Here is a 27017-nt window from a genome sequence, read left to right as displayed (position 1 = left end):
GTAGTACTGTGTCATTGAACAGAGCCCTGGTGTGGCTGTCTAGTATGGTGTCACTGAACAGAGCCCTGGTGTGGCTGTCATGTATTGTGTCATTGAACAGAACCCTGGTGTGTGACTGTCTAGTATTGTGTCATTGAACAGAGCCCTGGTGTGGCTGTCTGGTATTGTGTCATTGAACAGAGCCCTGGTGTGGCTGTCATGTATTGTGTCACTGAACAGAACCCTGGTGTGACTGTCTAGTATTGTGTCATTGAACAGAGCCCTGGTGTGTGACTGTCTAGTATTGTGTCATTGAACAGAACCCTGGTGTGGCTGTCATGTATTGTGTCATTGAACAGAGCCCTGGTGTGGCTGTCTAGTTTTGTGTCACTGAACAGAGCCCTGGTGTGTGGCTGTCTAGTATTGTGTCATTGAACAGAGCCCTGGTGTGTGGCTGTCTAGTACTGTGTCATTGAACAGAGCCCTGGTGTGGCTGTCATGTATTGTGTCACTGAACAGAGCCCTGGTGTGTGGCTGTCATGTATTGTGTCACTGAACAGAGCCCTGATGTGTGGCTGTCATGTATTGTTTCACTGAACTGAGCCCTGGTGTGTGGCTGTCATGTATTGTGTCACTGAACAGAGCCCTGGTGTGGCTGTCATGTATTGTGTCACTGAACAGAGCCCTGGTGTGTGGCTGTCATGTATTGTGTCACTGAACAGAGCCCTGGTGTGTGGCTGTCATGTATTGTGTCACTGAACAGAGCCCTGGTGTGGCTGTCATGTATTGTGTCACTGAACAGAACCCTGGTGTGTGGCTGTCTAGTATTGTGTCATTGAACAGAGCCCTGGTGTGTGGCTGTCTAGTATTGTGTCACTGAACAGAGCCCTGGTGTGGCTGTCATGTATTGTGTCACTGAACAGAGCCCTGGTGTGTGGCTGTCTAGTATTGTGTCACTGAACAGAGCCCTGGTGTGTGGCTGTCTAGTATGGTGTCACTGAACAGAGCCCTGGTGTGGCTGTCATGTATTGTGTCATTGAACAGAACCCTGGTGTGTGACTGTCTAGTATTGTGACATTGGACAGTGCCCTGGTGTGGCTGTCATGTATTGTGTCATTGAACAGAGCCCTGGTGTGGCTGTCTAGTATTGTGTCACTGAACAGAGCCCTGGTGTGTGACTGTCTAGTACTGTGTCACTGAACAGAGCCCTGGTGTGTTGCTGTCTAGTATTGTGTCACTGAACAGAGCCCTGGTGTGTGGCTGTCTAGTACTGTGTCACTGAACAGAGCCCTGGTGTGTGGCTGTCTAGTACTGTGTCATTGAACAGAGCCCTGGTGTATGCATGTCCAGCTGTAGCAGCCAGCCACCACTGCCTGATACACAAAAGTAATAAGGATCACAGTGTTCAATTAATCATTGCATTTCATGTGCAGCTTCCATCAAATTTTTCAATGTAACTGCCTATCTCCTAATCCTAATTTAACAACACACACACTAATGCAGGAATCAGAGCTATCTTCCTCTGATAAATGTAACTTGTCACATAACGTGGCACTGTAATAGCTGGTGTCCATGCCTACTGAGACTTGATTAGTGAAAACACAATGCATCCCCAAACACTAAGTGCCGAATAAGCATGTAATAGCACTTCAGAGGCACCTGCATCTCCTCATCATGGAGTCAATACATCTACAATCATCTCATATCATTGCCCTGAATACCAATGGTGTTTAATTCCCTGGCTGACTCCCCAGTGAGATTTGGTTTCCATAGGTGTGTTCCAGGCTGCGACTGTGTTGTGGGATCAGGGTTACTACTGCCAACACCCACAGCGACACTCAGTGACACCATGTAGACATTGACAACACACAAAGACACATGGCCATGAAATTTGCAACTCACAGTTGGAATGATATTGACACCAGAAGTGTTGACATGAATAAGGAAATCATTTGCCATTCTGTGACACTCTGTCTCTACAGACACTACTTTCAATTGTTCCACAAGCACTTCATTGCTCTCCTAGGCTTTGCTGGGAAAAGCTGTTCTCAAAACGACAGCTATCTGTGCATCACTACAACAAACCTCATGACATATTAGACAGAGAAACGGTTCTCTGGAATCAACACTCCCAATATTCCACTAGATAACAAGCACTACAGTACCCTATCCAGTTATCCCCAGCATGGACACTGTCCTGCTGTCAATGATGACTCTCCAAGCCTGGATGACATGCTATAAACAGACCAGGGGCAACTTCATGTGGCTGTTACATGTGTGTATAACACAAAGCAATCAACCTGAAAGAAGAGAAGTAGTATGGAATCAAATGTTAATTTCAACATTTCCTTGAGTGAGTCTGGATGTTCTGCTACTAATGTCGAGCAGGCCTGAATGTCACCAGCCATGTTCATGCTGTGCCGTTACAACCTGAGACAGCACCCTGGCGGCTCCAATTTCACCCTCATCTGAAAACAACATTTGCAGCCCAAACTCTGACATAGGAAACTTTAAGATATTTGAAATGTCAAACAGTTACACAAGAAAACAAAGCACATTAACAGGACATCTGGTTTCAGAAAATCTGACTCCCCAGCACTGTGCACTTGTGTAAACTCCTGTCAAAAACACTGGATCTCACTGGCTGCCTCACAGGCGCTATCTCACTGGCTGCCTCACAGGCGCTATCTCACTGGCTACCTCACAGGCTCTATCTCACTGGCTACCTCACAGGCGCTATCTCACTGGCTGCCTCACAGGCTCTATCTCACTGGGTACCTCACAGGCTCTATCTTACTTGGTACCTCACAGGCTCTATCTCACTGGCTACCTCACAGGCTCTATCTCACTGGCTACCTCACAGGCTCTATCTCACTGGCTACCTCACAGGCGCTATCTCACTGGCTGTCTCACAGGCTCTATCTCACTGGCTGCCTCACAGGCGCTATCTCACTGGCTACCTCACATGCTCTATCTCACTGGCTACCTCACAGGCACTATCTCACTGGCTACCTCACAAGCTCTATCTCACTGGCTGCCTCACAGGCTCTATCTCACTGGCTACCTCACAAGCGCTATCTCACTGGCTGCCTCACAGGCTCTATCTCACTGGCTACCTCACAAGCGCTATCTCACTGGCTGCCTCACAGGCTCTATCTCACTGGCTACCTCACAGGCTCCTATCTCACTGGCTGCCTCACAGGCTCTATCTTACTGGCTGCCTCACAGGCTCTATCTCACTGGCTACCTCACAGGCGCTATCTCACTGGCTCACTTTTATGTGACTACTAACATTCCATCATTTCACATGTAATGTTAATGTTAGAGAAATGTGACAAGGACTAGTCCACTGTGTATTCCAACTGATGCAGGGCTATGAGAAATTCCAGTTTATTTGTGACAGTATCTGTATTGTCTATTCTGATTCAGATATGGGAACCCGTGGCTAATTTTAACGTTGAATTAGAAGGTTAACAAGCATAACAATAGACCAGTGAAAATCCTGCATATTCTTTTTCTGACAAATAGGGTATGCAAACAACATGAATGTTAACATCACAGCCTGTTTCTTGAAACATAACAGCAAGACTCCTGATTCAAACTCTGACAGTTCACTATAAACATTAATCAACAATCTGCACATGTATTTTCACCAGCTCACAACACATCGCTAGTGCAATTTTTCATAAGGAACAAAATGACAAAGCTTATCTTCTCGACATACAAAAACAATCAGTCTGCCTTGTTTCAAAGAGAAACTGTTTATCTGAGGGTCTTAGATATGTAAATCCTCCATAAACTCTCATTTTCTAGCAATGCCAATGAGATGTACAATGTTCCCCACCACTACTTCTGTATCAACAAAACCTGGAAAGAGATAAACTATTTCTCAGACAACAGTCAATAAATCAACATTATCAGGCAATCAGCTTTGTTTACTTGTCTGACAAAATGTTGACAGATGTAACATGGGGCAGGGGGTTGGGATGCAGGGGTTGGTGGGGGGTTGAGATGCAGGGGTTCGTGGGGGGTTGAGATGGATAAGAATCTAAATGAAATGGAGGTGTATAATCAGAAGGTGTAGTCAGTAATCCTGTTTCCACTATTTGTCTTCCTGTGTGGCTACACTGGCCCTCCTCCTTACAGTTCTATGGTGGGGCTGGGGTTATCTGGCCCATCTTCATAGTGCATCCCTTGGTTTGTCAGCACCATACACCTAGTGACTACCAAGGATGTAAATGACTTAAGACCTGCATCACTCGGGGCTTTCATCTCACATGAAGCTGGCATTCCATGATATCACTGACATACTGTTCAGCCTCACATACTCACTTTTCATGACCCTTGGCAGCATCCAACAACAGTTTCAGTTCAGTTTTTACATATGTTCAAACTTGTAGAAAGTGACAGGTTATAAGGCAGACTTGTTGACTTTGAAAGCTATCTAACTACTTGTTGCATCACCCAGCATTCACCCATGTCTTGCAAATTCCCCCCACTTACATCATCTACATCATCAATCTCTGTCTCTATGCGAAAGTATTACCAGAGTCTTAGAAGAATAGGCTGTGACCGACGGCTGTATTCTGCCTTCCAAGAGGATATGCAACTGGCCACCTTGGTAAAACGGATACATCCTGGATATCATCTGTCCTCAATACACTAAACCTCCCCAACATCCTGGATATCATCTGTCCTCAATACACTAAACCTCCCCAACATCCTGGATATCATCTGTCCTCAATACACTAAACCTCCCCAACATCCTGGATATCATCTGTCCTCCATACTAAACCTCTCCAACATCCTGGATATCATCTGTCCTCTTAACACTAAACCTCCCCAACATCCTGGATATCATCTGTCCTCAATACACTAAACCTCCCCAACATCCTGGATATCATCTGTCCTCCATACTAAACCTCTCCAACATCCTGGATATCATCTGTCCTCAATACACTAAACCTCCCCAACATCCTGGATATCATCTGTCCTCAATACACTAAACCTCCCCAACATCCTGGATATCATCTGTCCTCCATACTAAACCTCTCCAACATCCTGGATATCATCTGTCCTCCATACTAAACCTCTCCAACATCCTGGATATCATCTGTCCTCAATACACTAAACCTCCCCAACATCCTGGATATCATCTGTCCTCCATACTAAACCTCTCCAACATCCTGGATATCATCTGTCCTCCATACTAAACCTCCCCAACATCCTGGATATCATCTGTCCTCCATACTAAACCTCTCCAACATCCTGGATATCATCTGTCCTCAATACACTAAACCTCCCCAACATCCTGGATATCATATGTCCTCAATACACTAAACCTCCCCAACATCCTGGATATCATCTGTCCTCCATACTAAACCTCTCCAACATCCTGGATATCATCTGTCCTCAATACACTAAACCTCCCCAACATCCTGGATATCATCTGTCCTCAATACACTAAACCTCCCCAACATCCTGGATATCATCTGTCCTCCATACTAAACCTCTCCAACATCCTGGATATCATCTGCCCTCCATACTAAACCTCCCCAACATCCTGGATATCATCTGTCCTCTATACACTAAACCTCCCCAACATCCTGGATATCATCTGTCCTCCATACACTAAACCTCCCCAACATCCTGGATATCATCTGTCCTCCATACTTAACCTCCCCAACATCCTGGATATCATCTGTCCTCAATACACTAAACCTCCCCAACATCCTGGATATCATCTGTCCTCCATACACTAAACCTCTCCAACATCCTGGATATCATCTGTCCTCCATACTAAACCTCTCCAACATCCTGGATATCATCTATCCTCTATACACTAAACCTCCCCAACATCCTGGATATCATCTGTCCTCAATACACTTAACCTCCCCAACATCCTGGATACCATCTGTCCTCCATACTAAACCTCCCCAACATCCTGGATATCATCTGTCCTCCATACACTAAACCTCCCCAACTCAAACAGATACGTCCTTGGCTTAGGTGAGGTGAAAAGGGGTTTAATGTGGTGTCCAAAATTATTACAGGTATATAGCTATGTGCATACACGTTTGTGTGAGTGTGGCTGCTTGTACTAATCTGGACTCAAGCCAGTTCATAGTGCTAGTCCACTGAGATACAGTACCATGCTGCAGTTTAATGTGAATAACCCACTCAGACACAGTATGCTGACTCCGAGCCGACCAATCCTTGTTTTAGCCCCATTAATGGCGATTGCCAGACAGGGTAACAACAAGTACCATCTTTTAATGTCTTTTGGTATGGTATGGGATTGAACCCTGAACCTTCCGCTCTTGAGGCAGATGCTCTAGCACTAGACCACGGAGGCAGTCACCCATTCATCAGTACAATGCCTAGACTGCAGACATGACAATCTACAGCTGGAAAGAGGCACATGCAACAACACTCCTGCTGAACAAAGATATGTTCTCCATAAGATCTGCCCCCATTATAATCATAATCTATTGTTACAGAATTCCTATACATGCTGTTAGTAATCCTTTTCATCTACGGTGAACACTTATGTAAGTTGGGTCTTGTAACATATGTCACATTTGTAGTATAGATTCTGTACCTGCAGGCCCTTGAGGATGTTTGGTACAATAAAATATCTTGTAGAATATCGTTGTAGGTCAACTAATTACTTCCTTTCAATAATGTCACTATACTTGATGTCCATTTTCCATTATATATTTAGAAACAAAATAATCATCTTGTTAGAGGAGGAACATTATGTGAAAATTTCACAAACATAAGATATTCTGGTTGATAACAGTTGCTAAAGCAAGCAGTATTGTGAACTTTCTAAGCAGACATGCTAAAAGTAATAGTTGGAACACACAAAGCTTAAGCTGTGCTTGTCACTGCTGTGTTGGTAGACATCACCATTGTTATCTTGAAAAATCAGAGTTCACAGAACAGTGAAGGAAAACTTTCCCATTCTTCAACACAAGTAAAACTTGATCGCCATGTACACATTGCTTCAAGGTCCATTATTCGTTATCCACACAAAATATTTCATTACAGAGTTGAGAGCACTATCATATGTTTCATTGTGTATATAAAAATTATACTGAAACAGAAACTATGTGCACAAAGGTTTTGAAAAATACCCAATTCAAGTGGTATGAACAACAGACAAGCCAACTTGTTCGCCTTCAGTCAGATTCCTCACACCACTGGCAAAGAATGTTTCTGATACCATCTTGATAAATAAAGCCATTCTGAAATTCAAGAAGGCTGCCTGTCATCACTACTTTTCAAAATACTCTTGATACAGGCTAATAGCAGCCTCCTAAGGAAGAGATTGATAAACCTGGTCACTGGGGTCACCAAAGGTCATTCTGGCAATAACAAACCAATCAAACTGTAGCAAACCCTATCATATGACTTCAATCACATGACCCATCACGTGACCTTCATGTTTAAAGACAGTGCTATGTATCCAACAGGTTTCTAGACTAATTGCAAGGAATTCAAATATTTGCCTGTTCAGAAATCAATCAGTTAGTTTTAGCTAAAGCTTGTGGTGGCCAGAAGCAAAGACTCATAAGTGTTCTCTCATTGACTGTTAGGCTGTCTGAAGATTTCTACAGTTCAACCCGAGTGTATGGTCCAACGAAATGCAGAAATGGTAGTTCTATCTCCGATCTGAAGTGTCTAGATGGCTGGTGATTTGTTCTCTCCTTCAACCCTTAGGGTACTCCACATTTCATTGTGTAGTCTGTACATTGTGCATGCACTACAGTTTGTTCCAGTATATAGCATGATAGAAACAATGCACATAGTTAGAGTAATGCTGTGTATCCATTGTGTCAGATGTGTGAAATTCAATTCATAGTTTGACAACTAGCCTACAAAACCAAACAGTTTAGGTAATTCCTCAAATGACTTTGTGCGCTCATTGAAGGTCTTGCTTGTCTCCCCAGTGCAAGATCAATTGTGTCCCACCCTGTGTGCCACAGGGTATGTGGTCAGTGTGCTAAAGGGACCTCTCAACTGGGTAAAGCTCTAGCAGACACCACAACCTCCTCATCTAGCTTCATGCTAGTTCCTCAAAGAAGGGGTCAAGTGATATTTGCCACACTATTTTCAATACTTGCATTTACTATGTTTTCTCAAGTTGCTTCAAAAGGCTCTACTTAATTCAAGCTAATGGAATTGTAACTAATCAATGGCAAATTGAAAATTTGCCTTCCTGCAAGTTTTGAATGGAAGGGAGTTGTACATTTCCCAGTAATGGCTACAATTCTTGTCAATTCCATTCTATTGTTGAAACTTGGGATTGGATGCTCATCTTTACAGTGAAGGATTTCATGTCGATGAATTTTTAGACATACAATCAAGATATAATTCCATCCCATTCACATTTCTGAATACTAACCACTAAGTTATGGCAACATATCATGAGACAAACAAGCGTGATACACTTTAATTCAGAGTAACATAATCTTTTCACTTTTGCAATCAATTTTGAAAAAAAAAAGAATATACACAGAAATAAAATATCTAATTTATATTAATAATACTGATGCTGACTCAGTAGAAGCATGACCATACTAAAAATGCTTGACTGGGGTAGATGATTCTTATCTTCATGCACTCCTCACTGATTGAGGTGACACTCCACTAAAATGCCTGTCCCTACGTACATCCTCCCTGATTGGATGATATAGTGTTCTCATTACAGACATACATGTCAGGCTGGGCAGGACACCGAGCACTGGATCTCTCACACTGTATCAATAGCAATTTCTCTTGGCCAATATTCCGTGAGTGCCAGTAAGTAAGACATCATTATTACAAGCCCTGATTACTGCCAACAACCATGTGGACAAGCATAGAGTAGACCTATATATCTCTATAGCAGGAATTAAGGTCCATTTGCAAGATACACCAAAGTGAAGGAAGCAGCAGGGGCAGATCAAATAATAACTGTAAATCAAACTGACTCACACCTAGGTGCTTATTAATGTCCCAAGTCATAAAGTCATGGGATTCTTCAGAAAGTTTCATTCCAACCAGTAGGAGGGCATCATATTCCAAACTGCACTCAGCTGCATTAGGATACCCGACACCTGCAGAAAGAGGACTGAACCATGAATCTTCAAGGACAGGGGTACCGGACACTGGCAGATAGTGGACTGTGCCATGAGCCTGCAAGGACAAGGGTACCAGACACTGGCAGATAGTGGACTGTGCCATGAGCCTGCAAGGACAGGGGTACCGGACACTGGCAGATAGTGAACTGTGCCATGAGCCTGCAAGGACAGGGGTACCTGACACTGGCAGATAGTGGACTGTGCCATGAGCCTGCAAGGACAGGGGTACCAGACACTGGCAGATAGTGGACTGTGCCATGAGCCTGCAAGGACAGGGGTACCGGACACACAGGCAGATAGTGGGCTGTGCCATGAGCCTGCAAGGACAGGGGTACCTGACACTGGCAGATAGTGGACTGTGCCATGAGCCTGCAAGGACAGGGGTATCGGACACTGGCAGATAGTGGACTGTGCCATGAGCCTGCAAGGACAGGGGTACCGGACACACAGGCAGATAGTGGGCTGTGCCATGAGCCTGCAAGGACAGGGGTACCTGACACTGGCAGATAGTGGACTGTGCCATGAGCCTGCAAGGACAGGGGTACCGGACACACAGGCAGATAGTGGGCTGTGCCATGAGCCTGCAAGGACAGGGGTACCTGACACTGGCAGATAGTGGACTGTGCCAGGAGCCTGCAAGGACAGGGGTACCGGACACTGGCAGATAGTGGACTGTGCCATGAGCCTGCAAGGACAGGGGTACCGGACACTGGTAGATAGTGGACTGTGCCACGAGCCTGCAAGGACAGGGGTACCAGACACTGGCAGATAGTGGACTGTGCAAGGAGCCTGCAAGGACAGGGGTACCGGACACTGGCAGATAGTGGACTGTGCCATGAGCCTGCAAGGACAAGGGTACCAGACACTGGCAGATAGTGGGCTGTGCCATGAGCCTGCAAGGACAAGGGTACCAGACACTGGCAGATAGTGGACTGTGCAAGGAGCCTGCAAGGACAGGGGTACCGGACACTGGCAGATAGTGGACTGTGCCAGGAGCCTGCAAGGACAGGGGTACCGGACACTGGCAGATAGTGGACTGTGCCAGGAGCCTGCAAGGACAGGGGTACCGGACACACAGGCAGATAGTGGACTGTGCCAGGAGCCTGCAAGGACAGGGGTATCAGACACTGGCAGATAGTGGACTGTGCCAGGAGCCTGCAAGGACAGGGGTATCAGACACTGGCAGATAGTGGACTGTGCCAGGAGCCTGCAAGGACAGGGGTACCGGACACTGGCAGATAGTGGACTGTGCCAGGAGCCTGCAAGGACAAGGGTACCAGACACTGGCAGATAGTGGACTGTGCAAGGAGCCTGCAAGGACAGGGGTACCAGACACTGGTAGATAGTGGACTGTGCCAGGAGCCTGCAAGGACAGGGGTACCGGACACTGGCAGATAGTGGACTGTGCCAGGAGCCTGCAAGGACAGGGGTACCTGACACTGGCAGATAGTGGACTGTGCCAGGAGCCTGCAAGGACTGGGGTATCAGACACTGGCAGATAGTTGACTGTGCCAGGAGCCTGCAAGGACAGGGGTACCTGACACTGGCAGATAGTGGACTGTGCCAGAAGCCTGCAAGGACAGGGGTACCGGACACTGGCAGATAGTGGACTGTGCCAGGAGCCTGCAAGGACAGGGGTATCAGACACTGGCAGATAGTGGACTGTGCCAGGAGCCTGCAAGGACAGGGGTACCAGACACTGGTAGATAGTGGACTGTGCCAGGAGCCTGCAAGGACAGGGGTACCTGACACTGACAGATAGTGGACTGTGCCAGGAGCCTGCAAGGACAGGGGTACCTGACACTGGCAGATAGTGGACTGTGCCAGGAGCCTGCAAGGACAGGGGTACCTGACACTGACAGATAGTGGACTGTGCCAGGAGCCTGCAAGGACAGGGGTACCGGACACTGGCAGATAGTGGACTGTGCCAGGAGCCTGCAAGGACAGGGGTACCTGACACCTTCAGATAGTGGACTGTGCCAGGAGCCTGCAAGGACAGGGGTACCGGACACTGGCAGATAGTGGACTGTGCCAGGAGCCTGCAAGGACAGGGGTACCTGACACTGGCAGATAGTGGACTGTGCCAGGAGCCTGCAAGGACAGGGGTACCGGACACTGGCAGATAGTGGACTGTGCCAGGAGCCTGCAAGGACAGGGGTACCGGACACTGGCAGATAGTGGACTGTGCCAGGAGCCTGCAAGGACAGGGGTACCAGACACTGGCAGATAGTGGACTGTGCCAGGAGCCTGCAAGGACAGGGGTACCGGACACTGGCAGATAGTGGACTGTGCCAGGAGCCTGCAAGGACAGGGGTACCGGACACTGGCAGATAGTGGACTGTGCCAGGAGCCTGCAAGGACAGGGGTAGCGGACACTGAGAGTGAGATCACTGTCCAGAGTTCACTTTGTTATCTGTCAAGTTGACATGAAGGGTAGAATGCTGATCCAACCTGTCATTGAAAACCAGGACTGTCACACTGAGACACATTAGGTTATGAGAGCAAAACAAGCTATTCTGATTTGAAAAGTGTAGTTAGTACCTGTTCTCGTGTGTCATCTAGAAACAAGTTTATGATGCTTGAATGCTTGGTGTGTGTAAATGTACAAGAACATAAATTCTATCTTGTTCTTAAGAACTGATTATTCAGGAGAAATAGTTGAAGACCCTTTCAAAGCTAACAACCTTATGCCCCTACTTGGGACACTTCAAGGAAATACAAAATATTACAGAATATAAAAACTTAAAAAACATGGTGTGTTGGTATGAAAGAGAATGCCCTGAGTTATAGAGACTGCATGATCTCATTGTCATGTCCGTACCTAACAAGATATTGATGTATGAAGGTGCAAGCACTTGGTACATGGAAGCAGGGACATTCATGAATTAATACAAAATACAATAATGAACTGATACACAATTAGACAATTAGGAAATAGAGATGAATAACAAAGATACATACACCTCACAAGAATCAGCTCACCACTACTTATTTTCAGAAACAAGTAGCATGCCTGTACATTTCTGCTGCCAGTGATGGTGACGGGGCTGGAGAGAAGTACTCCCCTGGACTGTAGGCATACATACGCCAATACACTGGAACACTGTAGTTGTTGCAGGTGCTCTGGCTATGCCGGGTCCATCTCTTTACATTACACAGGAGTTCAGCTACTGGGACCTCATTGTCTGTCCCCTCAATCCCCTTTCATATGTATCATGGGGTCCCCAAGCATAATAAATACTTTCACAGACACCTTTCAAATCCATCGTATAAAAAGTTTCAATTCACATGGATAATCTGGGCCCTGTTCATTGCATAAAGAAATCTTAGCTATGACTATGTGTGTACTCCAGTACTGAAAGACAAACTTAGCATAGCCGAGGTACTCTGTGGACCAGGGAGGCCTAGATCACTAGGTGGGAAAAAATAAAATGAAATAAAGGATGTTTCAGATTTGTTTCTATTTTTTAAAAACATGCAATGTTTTTTTAGCCAGTATTGCAGAAACAAAGTAGCACCTGAAACTGATGTATGCTGTAGATTCTTGAAAATGAGAAATTTCCCCTGTGACTTCCAGGTCCTGCATGATGATATGAGAGGCAGGTGGCTCAGTCGGGCTACATTATGGACAGAGGTTTTAATCTAGATGGAAAACATTTTTGCCATATGACTTTGCATAACATTGCTTATTTCTTCAGCATTCAAAACAAAACAATTACCTCCAGCTGTCCAGGCTAGTCAAATGCTAGTCAGATGCTAGTCAGGGAGTGATATCATGCTCCACAAGATACCTTCTCACTGCTTTTGCACCAGCAATATTCCACTGACTTCCAACGGTCATATTTTATGATTGGATCATCAATAATTGATCTATTTCATAAATGTGACAAATCTTGTGCAAATTAATTAGCCTTGAAATCAGAAAGAACTGATTTCCACCCTACAATAACTGGTACCAATTAGGAGATGCTAGACCAGTGAAGTCAGCTCAGGTTATCATTGGCAGGCCACATGATCGTGGAGCTGTGAAACATGATGTCATATTCTCATTCAGGCAAGGTTGATACAGAGTGGATTGTTTCAGGCTGGCTTCTTTCATTAGTGAAAAGTGTGCCCCACCCTTAATTAGCTTGATGTCCCGACTTTAATGAGCAATGTGGCTCTTGTTGAAATGAGAAGTTCTAATTTGGATATGACCGTGACACATCCAAGTACAATATTAATAGCATTTTCATTAAATCAAATTAGAAACAAAATGTTGAATATTGACAAAGAGTGAACACTCAGACACTGAAATTTACATGGTATACAGTATTTAAAAACTCCGGAGGACTGATGTGTACCTGCGGGCAATAGTTGAGTGGACAAAAGTATGGAGAAGTGAACTGTTGAAGGACAGACTATTGCAGCCATGTTTAACTTAATGAATATGATGCTCCTGTTTCTCTTTGCCCTACACTAAATAGGCAACAATTCCATAGTGATAGCACCCAGGATGGATCATTGCCACAGGAAGCTGCCCAGATAGGAGACGCCAACAATCCAGCTGCATTCCACTAACAGTACCCTTTTTTCATGAGTATAATGTGCATAAGTGTATTTTTCAAAATACACAGCTGTGTTGAGAGGAGGGTGCGCATCATATACGCCATAATCAGTTGTTCCCTCCTCCCCAACGCTAACATTATGGTGAGCATGTAAACACTGGAATACCATGTCAACAAATCCATACTAGAGTATGTAAATTCATCCTGTAAATACACTGTCTAGTTTTAAAAAGGGTTCATTGTATATATGGACTTATGTTTGTAATCTATTATATTAATTTTATTCAAAATTTCGTTCAACACTGTTATCATCATTATTTAAAGAAACAACCGTAAGATTACCACTAGTGATGCCTTGAAACAAACTTTAGCTGACAGACAATGGATACATATATCATAAATGCCATACTTTGACTCGTTAAAAGTAACTCTTGTTGTAGTTTGACGATTAAATGTCAACAGTCTTCAGGAGCATAAGACCCTCGACTGTTACTGGTCAAATTGTTCCATACATAAATATTATCCGTCAATAGCAATCAGCTGTGCCAAAGTGCTCTGCTTATGGTTATTATTAAAGTAAATATATATAGTAAGAGCTGCAACTAAAAAACGCGATAAAGGAATATATATACTCAATAAATAGGGTATATAAATGGATCATTGCCACAAGAGGCTGCCCGGATGGAAGACAGCAACAATCCAGCTGTACTCCACTGACAGTATATAGATGGATCATTGCCACAAGATAGGAGACAGCAACAATCCAGCTGTACTCCACTGACGGTATATAGATGGATCATTGCCACAAGATAGGAGACAGCAACAATCCAGCTGTACTCCACTGACAGTATATAGATGGATCATTGCCACAAGATAGGAGACAGCAACAATCCAGCTGTACTCCACTGACAGTATATAGATGGATCATTGCCACCAGATAGGAGACAGCAACAATCCAGCTGTACTCCACTGACAGTATATAGATGGATCATTGCCACAAGATAGGAGACAGCAACAATCCAGCTGTACTCCACTGACAGTATATAGATGGATCATTGCCACAAGATAGGAGACAGCAACAATCCAGCTGTACTCCACTGACAGTGTATAGATGGATCATTGCCACAAGAGGCTGCCCAGATAGGCGTCAGCTGGATGAAAGCCATTGATCAAAATGCCAATTTCATAACAATTTGGACTTGGCTATGCCATCATAAGATAAGATATGACTGAGAGAGCAAAGTTTTCCCCAGTAACTGTCTTGTTTACATCACTCGCAGTTCCAATCAATAAAAATGGTTTATTTAACGATTTATTATGATGCCTCCATGATCCTGGCAGGAACTTTTGCTATAAATATGAATTTGCAGAGAAGTGTCATCCGATAATACCATAATTTGATAATTACCTAAGAATTATGACAGCTGAATCAGCCACAGGTCGCAAAGTCTCCTTTGAAGTTCACAGTTTTTCCTGGCACTCAACTTGCTACCCAAAAAGTATTCGCTACAAGTGTGTAGGCTTCAGCAAGATGAACATAGATTCAGTGAGAAAGGGTGATGTATTACACCCTACAGTCAATAGTGGTTGTGGGCTGTAGATTCCCTTGACCCCTTGTACTGGCACTAACAGAACTATCCTGGGAACAGCACAAACAGTTTCATGTTCATCAAAAACATTAACAGCACTTACAGGAAATATCTATGATCATTCAGTTAGTCACTTAATCTTTCCCTGAGAGTGCTGGCCAGTCTAAGTGTTTATTGTACATGGACACACAGGGATCACAAGCCATTGACTGAAGCCTGGTTACCTGATTTCAATAGTCCTTTGTGCAGAAAGTAATTCCACTTCCCAGTTTCAGCAGTCACAATCTTGGCCAGCTAATCTAGGATGTCATCAAGCATTTCTTAACTATTGCAGAGAATGAATGAGTTTTTTCACTGAAACAAATGGGTATTTCCTACTTGCATTGTCATCTTTCAATAGTATTATCTTTATTGATAAGGACATAGCTTTAACACAGAAAGGTTTCATCTTGAATGTCTTTTCCATCCACTTGTGGCTGTTCTGGAAGTTGATTCTGTTTGTTCTGCATCAAGTCTTGGAGAGGTCTGTCATGCTGACTATATACATTGGAGGATGATCCCTGAGAAAGACTGTACATGCAGTTTCCAACAACCTCCACTGACTCACTGGTAGGGAGATAACATTGGGGCAGGGCTCAGGAGAATCTCCTCTCCAACATGACTTGGACAGGAACCCTGTCAACAAGCAGGTCTCATCCCCCCAACATTCCAGCAGATAGTCTGGCTGTCTTATCACAACTTCCCAACATACTTTCTTAGTTCTCCTTACAAAGGCTTCAAATTAAACCCAGCTGGTGCTAATTAGTTCTCAGTAATTAGCCTGGATCCTCCCCTCTCCTTATCTCCCCACTTGTTCCTGACTCGTTAGACCACAGGATTATCAGGCTACATGACTATCACTGACCAATGACCACCAATATCTGCACACAATTCCTCTCAGATAGGTAGAGATACAGGACTTGTCCTGTGTGTCCCCCAGCTCTGTACACAGCCAGCTAGACTCTCACTGACCAGTTGTGTGCTAGTGTGGCACAGAGCAACATGCTGGCATTCTAGCAGTAATTACCATCTTCAGCAACAGATTCCACCCATAGCCTTCTCTACTTTCCATATTAAAGTTTAAACTTGTCTCTGTAGTAGGTGTTCTCGTGCCAGATTCAGTATAACAACAGGTATCCAATTAAAACAAATTAATACAATAAACAATTATGTTAGATGTATTATTGACTAACTAATGTCCACTATTAGATACTGACTGTAAATAGGATGTATAACAGTAATGACATAAAAGATCTTCATTTTTTCATTAATAAGTTAGCCTTCATGTTTCGTAGATCTCCAGAGTTACCCCCCCTTTAAAACACAAAACCCCCTTTAAAACACAGATTTCAGTACAGTAGTTGATCTGGCACTTCCATGTTGGCCAAGGAAATGACATAGTATCTAGAGCCATGTTTACATAGGAAACAAGTGCACATTGTGTTGGATCACTGGCTAATCCCATCACCATGATTAGATCATCAAGTATTCATCGGTCTTCCAGTTACATGGTTTCAAGTTACAAGTTGACTCTTTTCCTTGGCTTGAGACTTGGGCTAATGACAACTAACTGAAACAATCAGTAAGAGTGTCTCTCCACCTGTTGGGCTGATCTGCCTGACAATTACTTCTCTGATGTCTCCATACATTTAATACTGCTTATTAATCACTTCCGAGTTAATTCTCACCCAGTAGGCATGTACGTGTCAATCAGTGATGGTTCCTGTATTGTCTAAAACTATTTCACAACAAAGCGTCTAATTAACATTTGCTTCGGATAACCCAAAGTAAAAAAAACATACATAATTTGCACCTACGCATACTGCCATAATATGGTCCAGCTATATACCATTAAGCTGTAATTCATAATAATATTGTAAACACTCATTCATCTCTAAAGTAGAAGGAACACCGATATCAAGACGTTGAACTATATCCTCCACATTGTCTGGCAGTTATGACTCATCATGTAGACTCCTATCACTCCCCAAACCCTCTACCCCCTCAAACTGTCCCCTCCTATCCCTGCCACCCTTCCTGTCCCCACCTACCCCTGCCACCCCTCATGCTGACCCCATGTTACCCTGACACTGCCATGGGTACTGGCATGCTGTTGTTCCTCCACTGTGAGCATCATGTGCCTGGGTCAGCAGGTGTACACTCCCACCATGTACACCCCCCAGAGAAGCCATACATTACCTACACAATCACAAAGAGATCCAGTAAGATTGTAGATCTTTTGGTATTGTTCTCTGATGCTGAGCAGAGATGTTGAAATAAATACAGTCATGCCTGAAAGTAGAACAACGAGATAAAAACAAGGCTTACTCACCAACCAGGACTGTGATGGGTATCAGATCTATCCAAAACAGATTGACACAACTTTGGGTAAACTTGATCACAACTTCCAAAACTGTAATTTGAGAGTTAATCCTCAATCCTGAATCACCTCCGCTTCCACACTCAAGAAAAATGCTGATAATCCGTTGTTCAGAAAAGTTCCAAACTTTGTAGTTCAGATATCGGCCATTTTCCTTGGCCCTCTTCTGTCTGTTAGTCCCAGCCTGCAAAGAGATGTGTTTATGGTATACAGCACTGCACTCATGGAATTGGCTCCACAGATGAGTGGTGGCGGGGAAGGGGAGACAGCTATGCCATCAGTTAGTGTATAACCCAACATAACACCAACTAGCTGCTTTCTTCAGCCTTGCCATCAACGACTCCACCAATAAAACTGATCAATGAATCGGCAGCCATGGTAAAAAGTATTTTCTGAATACCCAATTTGTGAATTATCTGCCACCCCTCCTGGAGGTAATGGGCTGCCCCAGCTGCTAGACTCTAACCCATATGGGAGAAGAGGTTTAAAATCTTGCTGGAAGCGTGACTGGGGTAATGGGATATCGCATCTCCCTGTCTCAATGAAACATGTGCAAAGACGTAAGAAACAGGTTTACACGGCTATCTCCTGTAAGACAATAGAGGGACAAGTAGCTAGGGGGGGATCTGTAGCTTAGACAGGATCTACTGAATAATACACTCTCCAGCATGGCAAAGACATTGTTTGCTCATTACAACTTTCTGCAGAAATGCACACTTTAATGTGATTGTTCCTAGAATAGATATTGTAACAATATTTGTGAGTTATTCCCTAGCATGTTATAACAACAGAGAAATAATAGCTACTACTAGTTTCACAGAAACAGGAACAATAAAAAGAGTCAGGTCACTGATTGGGACATTTGTCCAGGTTCATTTGTTTTGGTATTTATTGTGGGAACCCTTGCTAGGACTGGGAGGAGTAAGTATTAAACTGTACGAGTACAATATTTTTTTTCACTTTGAAAGTTGTTCCTCACAAACAAGCAATGTTTAAGACATAGATCATGTCAGGACTGTCGCCAGACCGAGGTGTCTAGGCACACAAGATCATGTCAGGACCGTCGCCAGACCGAGGTGTCTAGGCACACACAGATCATGTCAGGACTGTCTCTAGACCGAGGTGTCTAGGCACACATAGATCTTGTCAGGACTGTCGCCAGACCTAGGTGTCTAGGCACACACAGATCATGTCAGGACTGTCTCCAGACCGAGGTGTCTAGGCACACAAGATCATGTCAGGACTGTCTCTAGACCGAGGTGTCTAGGCACACACAGATCATGTCAGGACTGTCTCTAGACCGAGGTGTCTAGGCACACACAGATCATGTCAGGACTGTCTCTAGACCGAGGTGTCTAGGCAAACATAGATCATGTCAGGACTGTCTCTAGACCGAGGTGTCTAGGCACACACAGATCATGTCAGGACTGTCTCTAGACCGAGGTGTCTAGGCACACACAGATCATGTCAGGACTGTCTCTAGACCGAGGTGTCTAGGCAAACATAGATCATGTCAGGACTGTCTCCAGACCGAGGTGTCTAGGCACACACAGATCATGTCAGGACTGTCTCTAGACCCAGGTGTCAAGGCACACATAGATCACGTCAGGACTGTCTCCAGACCGAGGTGTCCAGGCACACACAGATCATGTCAGGACTGTCTCTAGACCGAGGTGTCTAGGCACACACAGATCATGTCAGGACTGTCTCTAGACCGAGGTGTCTAGGCACACACAGATCATGTCAGGACTGTCGCCAGACCCAGGTGTCTAGGCACACATAGATCATGTCAGGACTGTCTCTAGACCGAGGTGTCTAGGCACACACAGATCATGTCAGGACTGTCTCTAGACCGAGGTGTCTAGGCACACACAGATCATGTCAGGACTGTCTCTAGACCGAGGTGTCTAGGCACACACAGATAATGTCAGGACTGTCTCTAGACCGAGGTGTCTAGGCACACATAGATCATGTCAGGACTGTCTCTAGACCGAGGTGTCTAGGCACACACAGATCATGTCAGGACTGTCTCAAGACCGAGGTGTCTAGGCACACACAGATCATGCTTACATTGGAATTGAGGAGTTCCTGCTGTCATGGTGTCAGACTTACAGCTGTCCACTACTGCCTTTTTCCCATCTTGCTTGAACATTACATCAATTCTGGTAGTTTTCATCAAGACTAAATCACTTCACACATGACAAACACTATTGTGGATTAACGAAAATATTGTTTTTCATGTATGGTACAAGGTCCAATTTAAAAAGGGTTACATCTGATAGAATTTCAAATGACAGGGTGTTGTTTCTCCTTTTCTTTTTAATGTCAAATAACATTCTGATGATGACTGACAGTTACCTGTAGAAAATCCCATGTCATGGTCATCTGTGAATGACCCTCAGGATTGAATATGTGTAGCTGTTTTCTTCCATGAAATTTCATCCTACAGAAATTCAATTTCCAGTTTCAGATGTCATTGAATTGAAAAGTGAAATAACACCTTCTGTGACCTGATTCTCATCAATACTGTTTACTGACAGCACATTAACCATCCTCATATAAACATTGGTGCCAGGGGAGGCAGTGGGGGTGATGGGGGCAGCTGGGAAGCAGCTCCCGCAAGCAGGGAAAGTGAAGTCTGCTTGCACAAGAAGGGAAAGTGAAATCTGCTGGCACAAGAAGGAAAAGTGAAGTCTGTCTGCACAAGAAGGGAAAGTGAAGTCTGCTGGCACAAGAAGGGAAAGTGAAGTCTGTCGGCACAAGATGGGAAAGTGAAGTCTGCCGGCACAAGAAGGAAAAGTGAAGTCTGTCTGCACAAGAAGGGAAAGTGAAGTCTGCTGGCACAAGAAGGGAAAGTGAAGTCTGTCGGCACAAGAGGGGAAAGTGAAGTCTGCCGGCACAAGAAGGGAAAGTGAAGTCTGCCTGCACAAGAAGGGAAAGTGAAGTCTGCCGGCACAAGAAGGGAAAGTAAAGTCTGCCTGCACAAGAAGGGAAAGTGAAGTCTGCTGGCACAAGAAGGGAAAGTGAAGTCTGTCGGCACAAGATGGGAAAGTGAAGTCTGCCGGCACAAGAAGGGAAAGTAAAGTCTGCTGGCACAAGAAGGGAAAGTGAAGTCTGTCGGCACAAGAGGGGAAAATGAAGTCTGCCGGCACAAGAAGGGAAAGTGAAGTCTGCTGGCACAAGATGGGAAAGTGAAGTCTGCCTGCACAAGAAGGGAAAGTGAAGTCTGTCGGCACAAGAGGGGAAAGTGAAGTCTGCCGGCACAAGAAGGGAAAGTGAAGTCTGCTGGCACAAGAAGGGAAAGTGAAGTCTGTCGGCACAAGAGGGGAAAGTGAAGTCTGTCGGCACAAGAGGGGAAAGTGAAGTCTGCCGGCACAAGAAGGTTAAGTAAAGTCTGCTGGCACAAGAAGGGAAAGTGAAGTCTGGAGGCACAAGGGGATAATTCTGATAATGTATATTAACACTACAAGTACATGTATGTTGGGTTTTGTTATGTTATATTCATATACATTTGACCTCTTCAAGCTGACATGTCCAGAGTCTGATTACACCAGGCAGACACACCGGCAACACAAGTCTTTAGGTTTCACAATTTTTTGTAATCTTAATCCATGCTTGATCAACTTGCCCCTTCCTATCACTTACCACTGTCAGCAGGCTGGACTCAATGTGTCAATATGCACACAATGTACACCTGCCGTTACCCTTCCAAATCATTGAGGAAATCACAATCAAAAGACAGCTCAGTGCTCAACTCAATATTTGTGTCATTCTCTGACTCACAGAACAAATCCAATCTGGTTAGACTATCAAACATAACGTTTCCTTTGTGTAAATGAGAAGTAACATCATGCTGAAAGTGTAATTTATATGGTGTCCCAAGCCTTCACTGACTACCATACACACTTCAGGTCTGTGCACATGTGGACACACATTCCCTCATTTGCCTCTAATTGCCACTGCCCTGTTTAAGAGTCTTTACCTTTTTCTAAGATAGCTTTATCTGAAATCTTTATTATTTAATCAAACTGTCCAAATTAAAAAGAAAGGGGGTTAGTGTGCATTTTATTGCTAGAAGCACTTGTTAACAACCACGCCAAATTCAAAATTTACGATCGAGTCGTTTAGGGAAATCACTTAGTCTAAGAGTTTTGCATAAAGGTACAATTAATAGTATTTCACTTTAATGAACAATTTAACCACAAATGGATATGAAAACATCATACTTTATATATGTTACTGTGCAGTTTCATTTTGTGTTTTATTTATAAAAATGTATTTCCCTCAGTTTTTAACGTGCGACACCATTCCATAGATGACGCCATACAGTGGTATGGCGCTGTAATGCAGTGACGTCATACATCACAGAACAGCTTTACCATAAGCAATGAGTGACATATCATGAATTAATTCCCTTCTCGTTTCATATATAACACTGTATCTGTGTTATCTGTGACTGTGACTCTTGGTTACATCACTTCATATTGGCAATAGACTGATTTAGAATATGACATGAAGCTCTACTGATTCCCAACAGTTAGAGATGAGCAGTGATGCAAAACTATAACCACAGACATGCTTTACTTTGCTCTGCTACAAACAGGTCTACCATGAACACACATGAGTCTACCATGAACACACAATGGTCTACCATGAACACACGTTAGTTTGCCATGAACACACAATGGTCTACCATGAACACACTATGGGCTGACATGAACACACTGTGGGCTGACATGAACACACAATGGTCTGCCATGAACACACAATGGTCTGCCATGAACACACAATGTGCTGAAATGAACACGCAATGTGCTGACATGAACACACAATGGGCTGACATGAACACACTGTGGGCTGACATGAACACACAATGGTCTGCCATGAACACACAATGGTCTGCCATGAACACACAATGTGCTGACATGAACACACAATGGTCTGACATGAACACACTGTGGGCTGACATGAACACACTGTGGTCTGACATGAACACACAATGGGCTGACATGAACACACTGTGGGCTGACATGAACACACAATGGGCTGACATGAACACACTGTGGGCTGACATGAACACACTGTGGGCTGACATGAACACACAATGGCCTGACATGAACACACAATGGGCTGACATGAACACACAATGGCCTGCCATGAACACACAATGGGCTGCCATGAACACACAATGGGCTGACATGAACACACAATGGCCTGCCATGAACACACAATGGGCTGACATGAACACACAATGGCCTGCCATGAACACACAATGGCCTGCCATGAACACACAATGGGCTGCCATGAACACACAATGGGCTGACATGAACACACAATGGTCTGCCATGAACACACTGTGGGCTGACATGAACACACTGTGGGCTGACATTAACACACAATGGCCTGCCATGAACACACAATGGTCTGCCATGAACACACAATGGGCTGCCATGAACACACAATGGTCTGCCATGAACACACTGTGGGCTGACATGAACACACTGTGGGCTGACATTAACACACAATGGCCTGCCATGAACACACAATGGTCTGCCATGAACACACAATGGTCTGCCATGAACACACAATGGGCTGCCATGAACACACAATGGTCTGCCATGAACACCCTGTGGGCTGACATGAACACACTGTGGGCTGACATGAACACATAATGTTTTATTTGTCTGTTGGTTTGTTGTTTAGTGCTGTACTCAGCAATATTCTATCAATATGATGGCAGACTCTAACTAAACAACATGAGACAAGACAAACCAGTGATTGATGTACTATTTTAGCAATATCTTCGCTTTGTATTATCAACCTCGTTTTAGCAATTTGTATTTTTTTCATTTTAAGTTCAACCAGCCGAAATTTTTTGTAGAATAGTACAATGGAAATACTTTTAAATGAAAACTTGATGTGATATAAAAAGAAAGCAGTTTAGTGAGCCAAGTGGCAAGTTTTCAATAAGAGTGACATCACTTGATCATTATCTTTGGCCTTTTTGTAAGCCCATGTCAATGAAATAGATATCTAGTTTCTAATACAGCTCACTTTTTACATACATGCAGAATTGAATTCTGTGATGGAACTTTGGAGGTTGTGGAAAAAGCATTCCCAGAAGTGCTAGGCATATCAATCAAGTATTAATCCCAGTTAACAAAGTTATACATCTCTAACTCCTTGTTCACACATGCTTAACTCTAGTCAAACTTTGCCAACTTGTGAAAAACAACTGTGCCATTTCCAACTCCTTTGAACTATTATTCAACAGAAACCTTTGTATTATATATTTTATCTTTGACTTCTTCCAGTTTCCCCGACAGTGCATGCGCTTGTTGCTGTGCTGCATGTTGGCCGTGGCCTGTACACCAGTAGGCTGGGGGAGCACTGGGGGAAATGGATGGCCTGCCCGCAGAAAGGGATTGACTGGGCTTCAAATCTACAGTAATTTAGTGGAGAAAGGAGATTTAGTAATCCACAGGTAGGCCATGGATTTGCTGGCCACCGTGTTACTATTGATCTTGGCCACAGTCAGTACCCTCCTGGACTGTACAGTGAGGCCAAGGATTACCCACTCACTGCCTAAATAAATAACTCTCACTTTTGATTGGACAAGGACAAAATTTGAGTGTTTTAATTCAGAAAATATTTTTAAGCATAGACTATATGGAAAAACAGCAGAATATATTAAATGTTCATCTAAAATTGTCATACTTAAGTTTTCATATCTGATCACAGCACTTTCCCTTTCACTCTCATGAACACAGCTTTCCCCCACCCACTCTCATGAACACAGCTTTCCTCTTCCACTCTCATGAACACAGCTTTCCTCTTCCACTCTCATGAACACAGCTTTCCTCTTCCACTCTCATGAACACAGCTTTACCCTTCCACTCTCACGAACACAGCTTTCCCCTTCCACTCTCATGAACACAGCTTCCCCTTCTGCTCTCATGAACAAAGCTTTCCTCTTCCACTCTCATGAACACAGCTTTCCTCTTCCACTCTCATGAACACAGCTTTCCTCTTCCACTCTCATGAACACAGCTTTCACCTTCTACTCTCATGAACACAGCTTTCCCTTCCACTCTCATGAACACAGTTTCCCCCTTCCACTCTCATGAACACAGCTTTCCTCTTCCACTCTCATGAACACAGCTTTCCTCTTCCACTCTCATGAACACAGCTTTCCCCCACCCACTCTCATGAACACAGCTTTCCTCTTCCACTCTCATGAACACAGCTTTCCCCTTCTGCTCTCATGAACAAAGCTTTCCTCTTCCACTCTCATGAACACAGCTTTCCTCTTCCACTCTCATGAACACAGCTTTCCCCCACCCACTCTCATGAACACAGCTTTCCTCTTCCACTCTCATGAACACAGCTTTCCCCTTCTGCTCTCATGAACAAAGCTTTCCTCTTCCACTCTCATGAACACAGCTTTCCTCTTCCACTCTCATGAACACAGCTTTCCCCCACCCACTCTCATGAACACAGCTTTCCTCTTCCACTCTCATGAACACAGCTTTCCCCTTCTGCTCTCATGAACACAGCTTTACCCTTCCGCTCTCATGAACACAGCTTTCCTCTTCCACTCTCATGAACACAGCTTTCCCCTTCCACTCTTATCAACACAGCTTTCTCCTTCTGCTCTCATGAACACAGCTTTCCCCCACCCACTCTCATGAACACAGCTTTCCCCCACCCACTCTCATGAACACAGCTTTCCCCCACCCACTCTCATGAACACAGCTTTCCCCTTTTGCTCTCATGAACACAGCTTTACCCTTCCACTCTCATGAACACAGCTTTCTTCTTCCACTCTCATGAACACAGCTTTCCCCTTCCACTCTCATGAACACAGCTTTCCCCTTCTGCTCTCATGAACACAGCTTTCCCCTTCCACTCTCATGAACACAGCTTTCGCCTTCCACTCTCATGAACACAGCTTTCGCCTTCCACTCTCATGAACACAGCTTTCCCCACCAATACCCAGCCCCTTTGTTGACTTCCAACATTAAACTACATGGCCCATGGTAAATTCCATAGAGCAAATATTCTTTAATCAAAATATTCAGAAAGATCTAAATATGATTTCAAATTTTATCTTTATCGGTGAGAGAAAATCCTGGTTTTAACCATCAAACAAAACAATTCCACACAGTTAGATGAAGACCTGACCTCCATTGCAATTGAGGCTGGTGCACATGCTTTGGGTAGTGTTTAGTATTGTCAAGCTAATAATCCAAGACACAGCCAATATATAGTCTGCACAAATCGTGGAGAATCACCTCAAACTGCAATTACAGTTCAACAGAAGTTAACCCTGTATGGTGTCCCACGTCCCTCTACATGAAATAGAGACATCATTCATCCCTAAATCTGTGAAGGTCTGTAGCACTGCCCATTCATTTCAATTGTTTTGGATTCCTGACATCACATATGGAATGGAAAGTCAAGATCTTACAATTTACTGGTTCCTTAACTGAAGGCATGTCAGCAGTTCATTACAGACATTGGGAATGAGATGTTGCTATAGTTGCACATGCAGAAGCTGCAGTCACCTTGACAACTGACCACTGGTAAAACATAATTTACATACACTGAAACTCACTGTAACCCTTTGGTGAAGTATCTATAACAAGCAACATTCAGGTGTGCAGTCCTCCTCAGTCAGCATAGGTGACCAGTTATTATTCATATGTTCAATTCCATATACAAAAGAAAATAATCCCCAATATTGTCATCAGTTATGCTGATCTGTGCAAGGTTATCAGGACTTTAACAGGAAAAAGGAAAATATAACAGTTGGCTAAAAATTGGATCATGAGAATATTAAGTGACTTTAATCTGTCTCCACACAACCTAATGGAGGTTGCAGGTACATACACACCTACAAGGAGCAATTGCTTATGCACATCAGTGAATGAGGGATGGTGGGTTTTGCAATAAATGTAATGATTAAAATCAGAACATGAACAAAACACAAACACAAATCTCATGTTGCACCAACAGTTGAGTCAGCAGAAGATAGAAGGGGACCACACAGGGGTCAGGGGTCACATTGTGGGGAGTCAGCAGAAGATAGAAGGGGACCACACAGGGGTCAGGGGTCACATTGTGGGGAGTCAGCAGAAGATAGAAGGGGACCACACAGGGGTCAGGGGTCACATTGTGGGGAGTCAGCAGAAGATAGAAGACAACCACACAGGGGTCAGGGGTCACATTGTGGGGAGTCAGCAGAAGATAGAAGACAACCACACAGGGGTCAGGGGTCACATTGTGGGGAGTCAGCAGAAGATAGAAGACTACCACACAGGGGTCAGGGGTCACATTGTGGGGAGTTAGCAGA

General features: G+C 44.2%; 2 protein-coding genes across 13 annotated transcripts in view; one reads left to right on the top strand and one right to left on the bottom strand.

Moving 5' to 3' along the window:
• Window positions 1-27017, bottom strand: part of LOC124118894 (kin of IRRE-like protein 1) — a 410728-nt gene that overhangs the window by 105302 nt on the left and 278409 nt on the right. For all 12 annotated transcript variants that reach the window (XR_007221847.1, XR_007221848.1, XR_007221846.1 and 9 more), the window contains one exon: window positions 17615-17846. The gene's annotated coding sequence lies outside the window, so the exon portion shown is untranslated. The remainder of the gene's footprint in view (window positions 1-17614; window positions 17847-27017) is intronic.
• On the top strand, window positions 25996-27013 carry LOC124118891 (protein Ycf2-like). The gene is made up of 2 exons (XM_048397946.1): window positions 25996-26055; window positions 26681-27013. The coding sequence occupies exons 1-2, from the start codon at window positions 25996-25998 to the stop codon at window positions 27011-27013; spliced, it is 393 nt and encodes a 130-aa protein (XP_048253903.1).

The sequence above is a fragment of the Haliotis rufescens genome, unplaced genomic scaffold, assembly GCF_023055435.1.
Source record: "Haliotis rufescens isolate VD_foot unplaced genomic scaffold, xgHalRufe1.0.p SCAF_18, whole genome shotgun sequence".
NCBI classification, from domain to species: Eukaryota; Metazoa; Mollusca; class Gastropoda; order Lepetellida; family Haliotidae; genus Haliotis; species Haliotis rufescens.
Note: the sequence above shows the minus strand (reverse complement) of the source record. Positions and strands in the feature narration are given on the sequence as shown.

Coding starts and splice junctions, on each gene's coding strand:
- LOC124118891 (XM_048397946.1), top strand. CDS start 25,996: ATGGTGTCCCACGTCCCTCTACATGAAATAGAGACATCATTCATCCCT. Junction 26,056..26,680: donor TCATCCCTAAATCTGTGAAG/GTCTGTAGCACT, acceptor TTGCACCAACAG/TTGAGTCAGCAGAAGATAGA.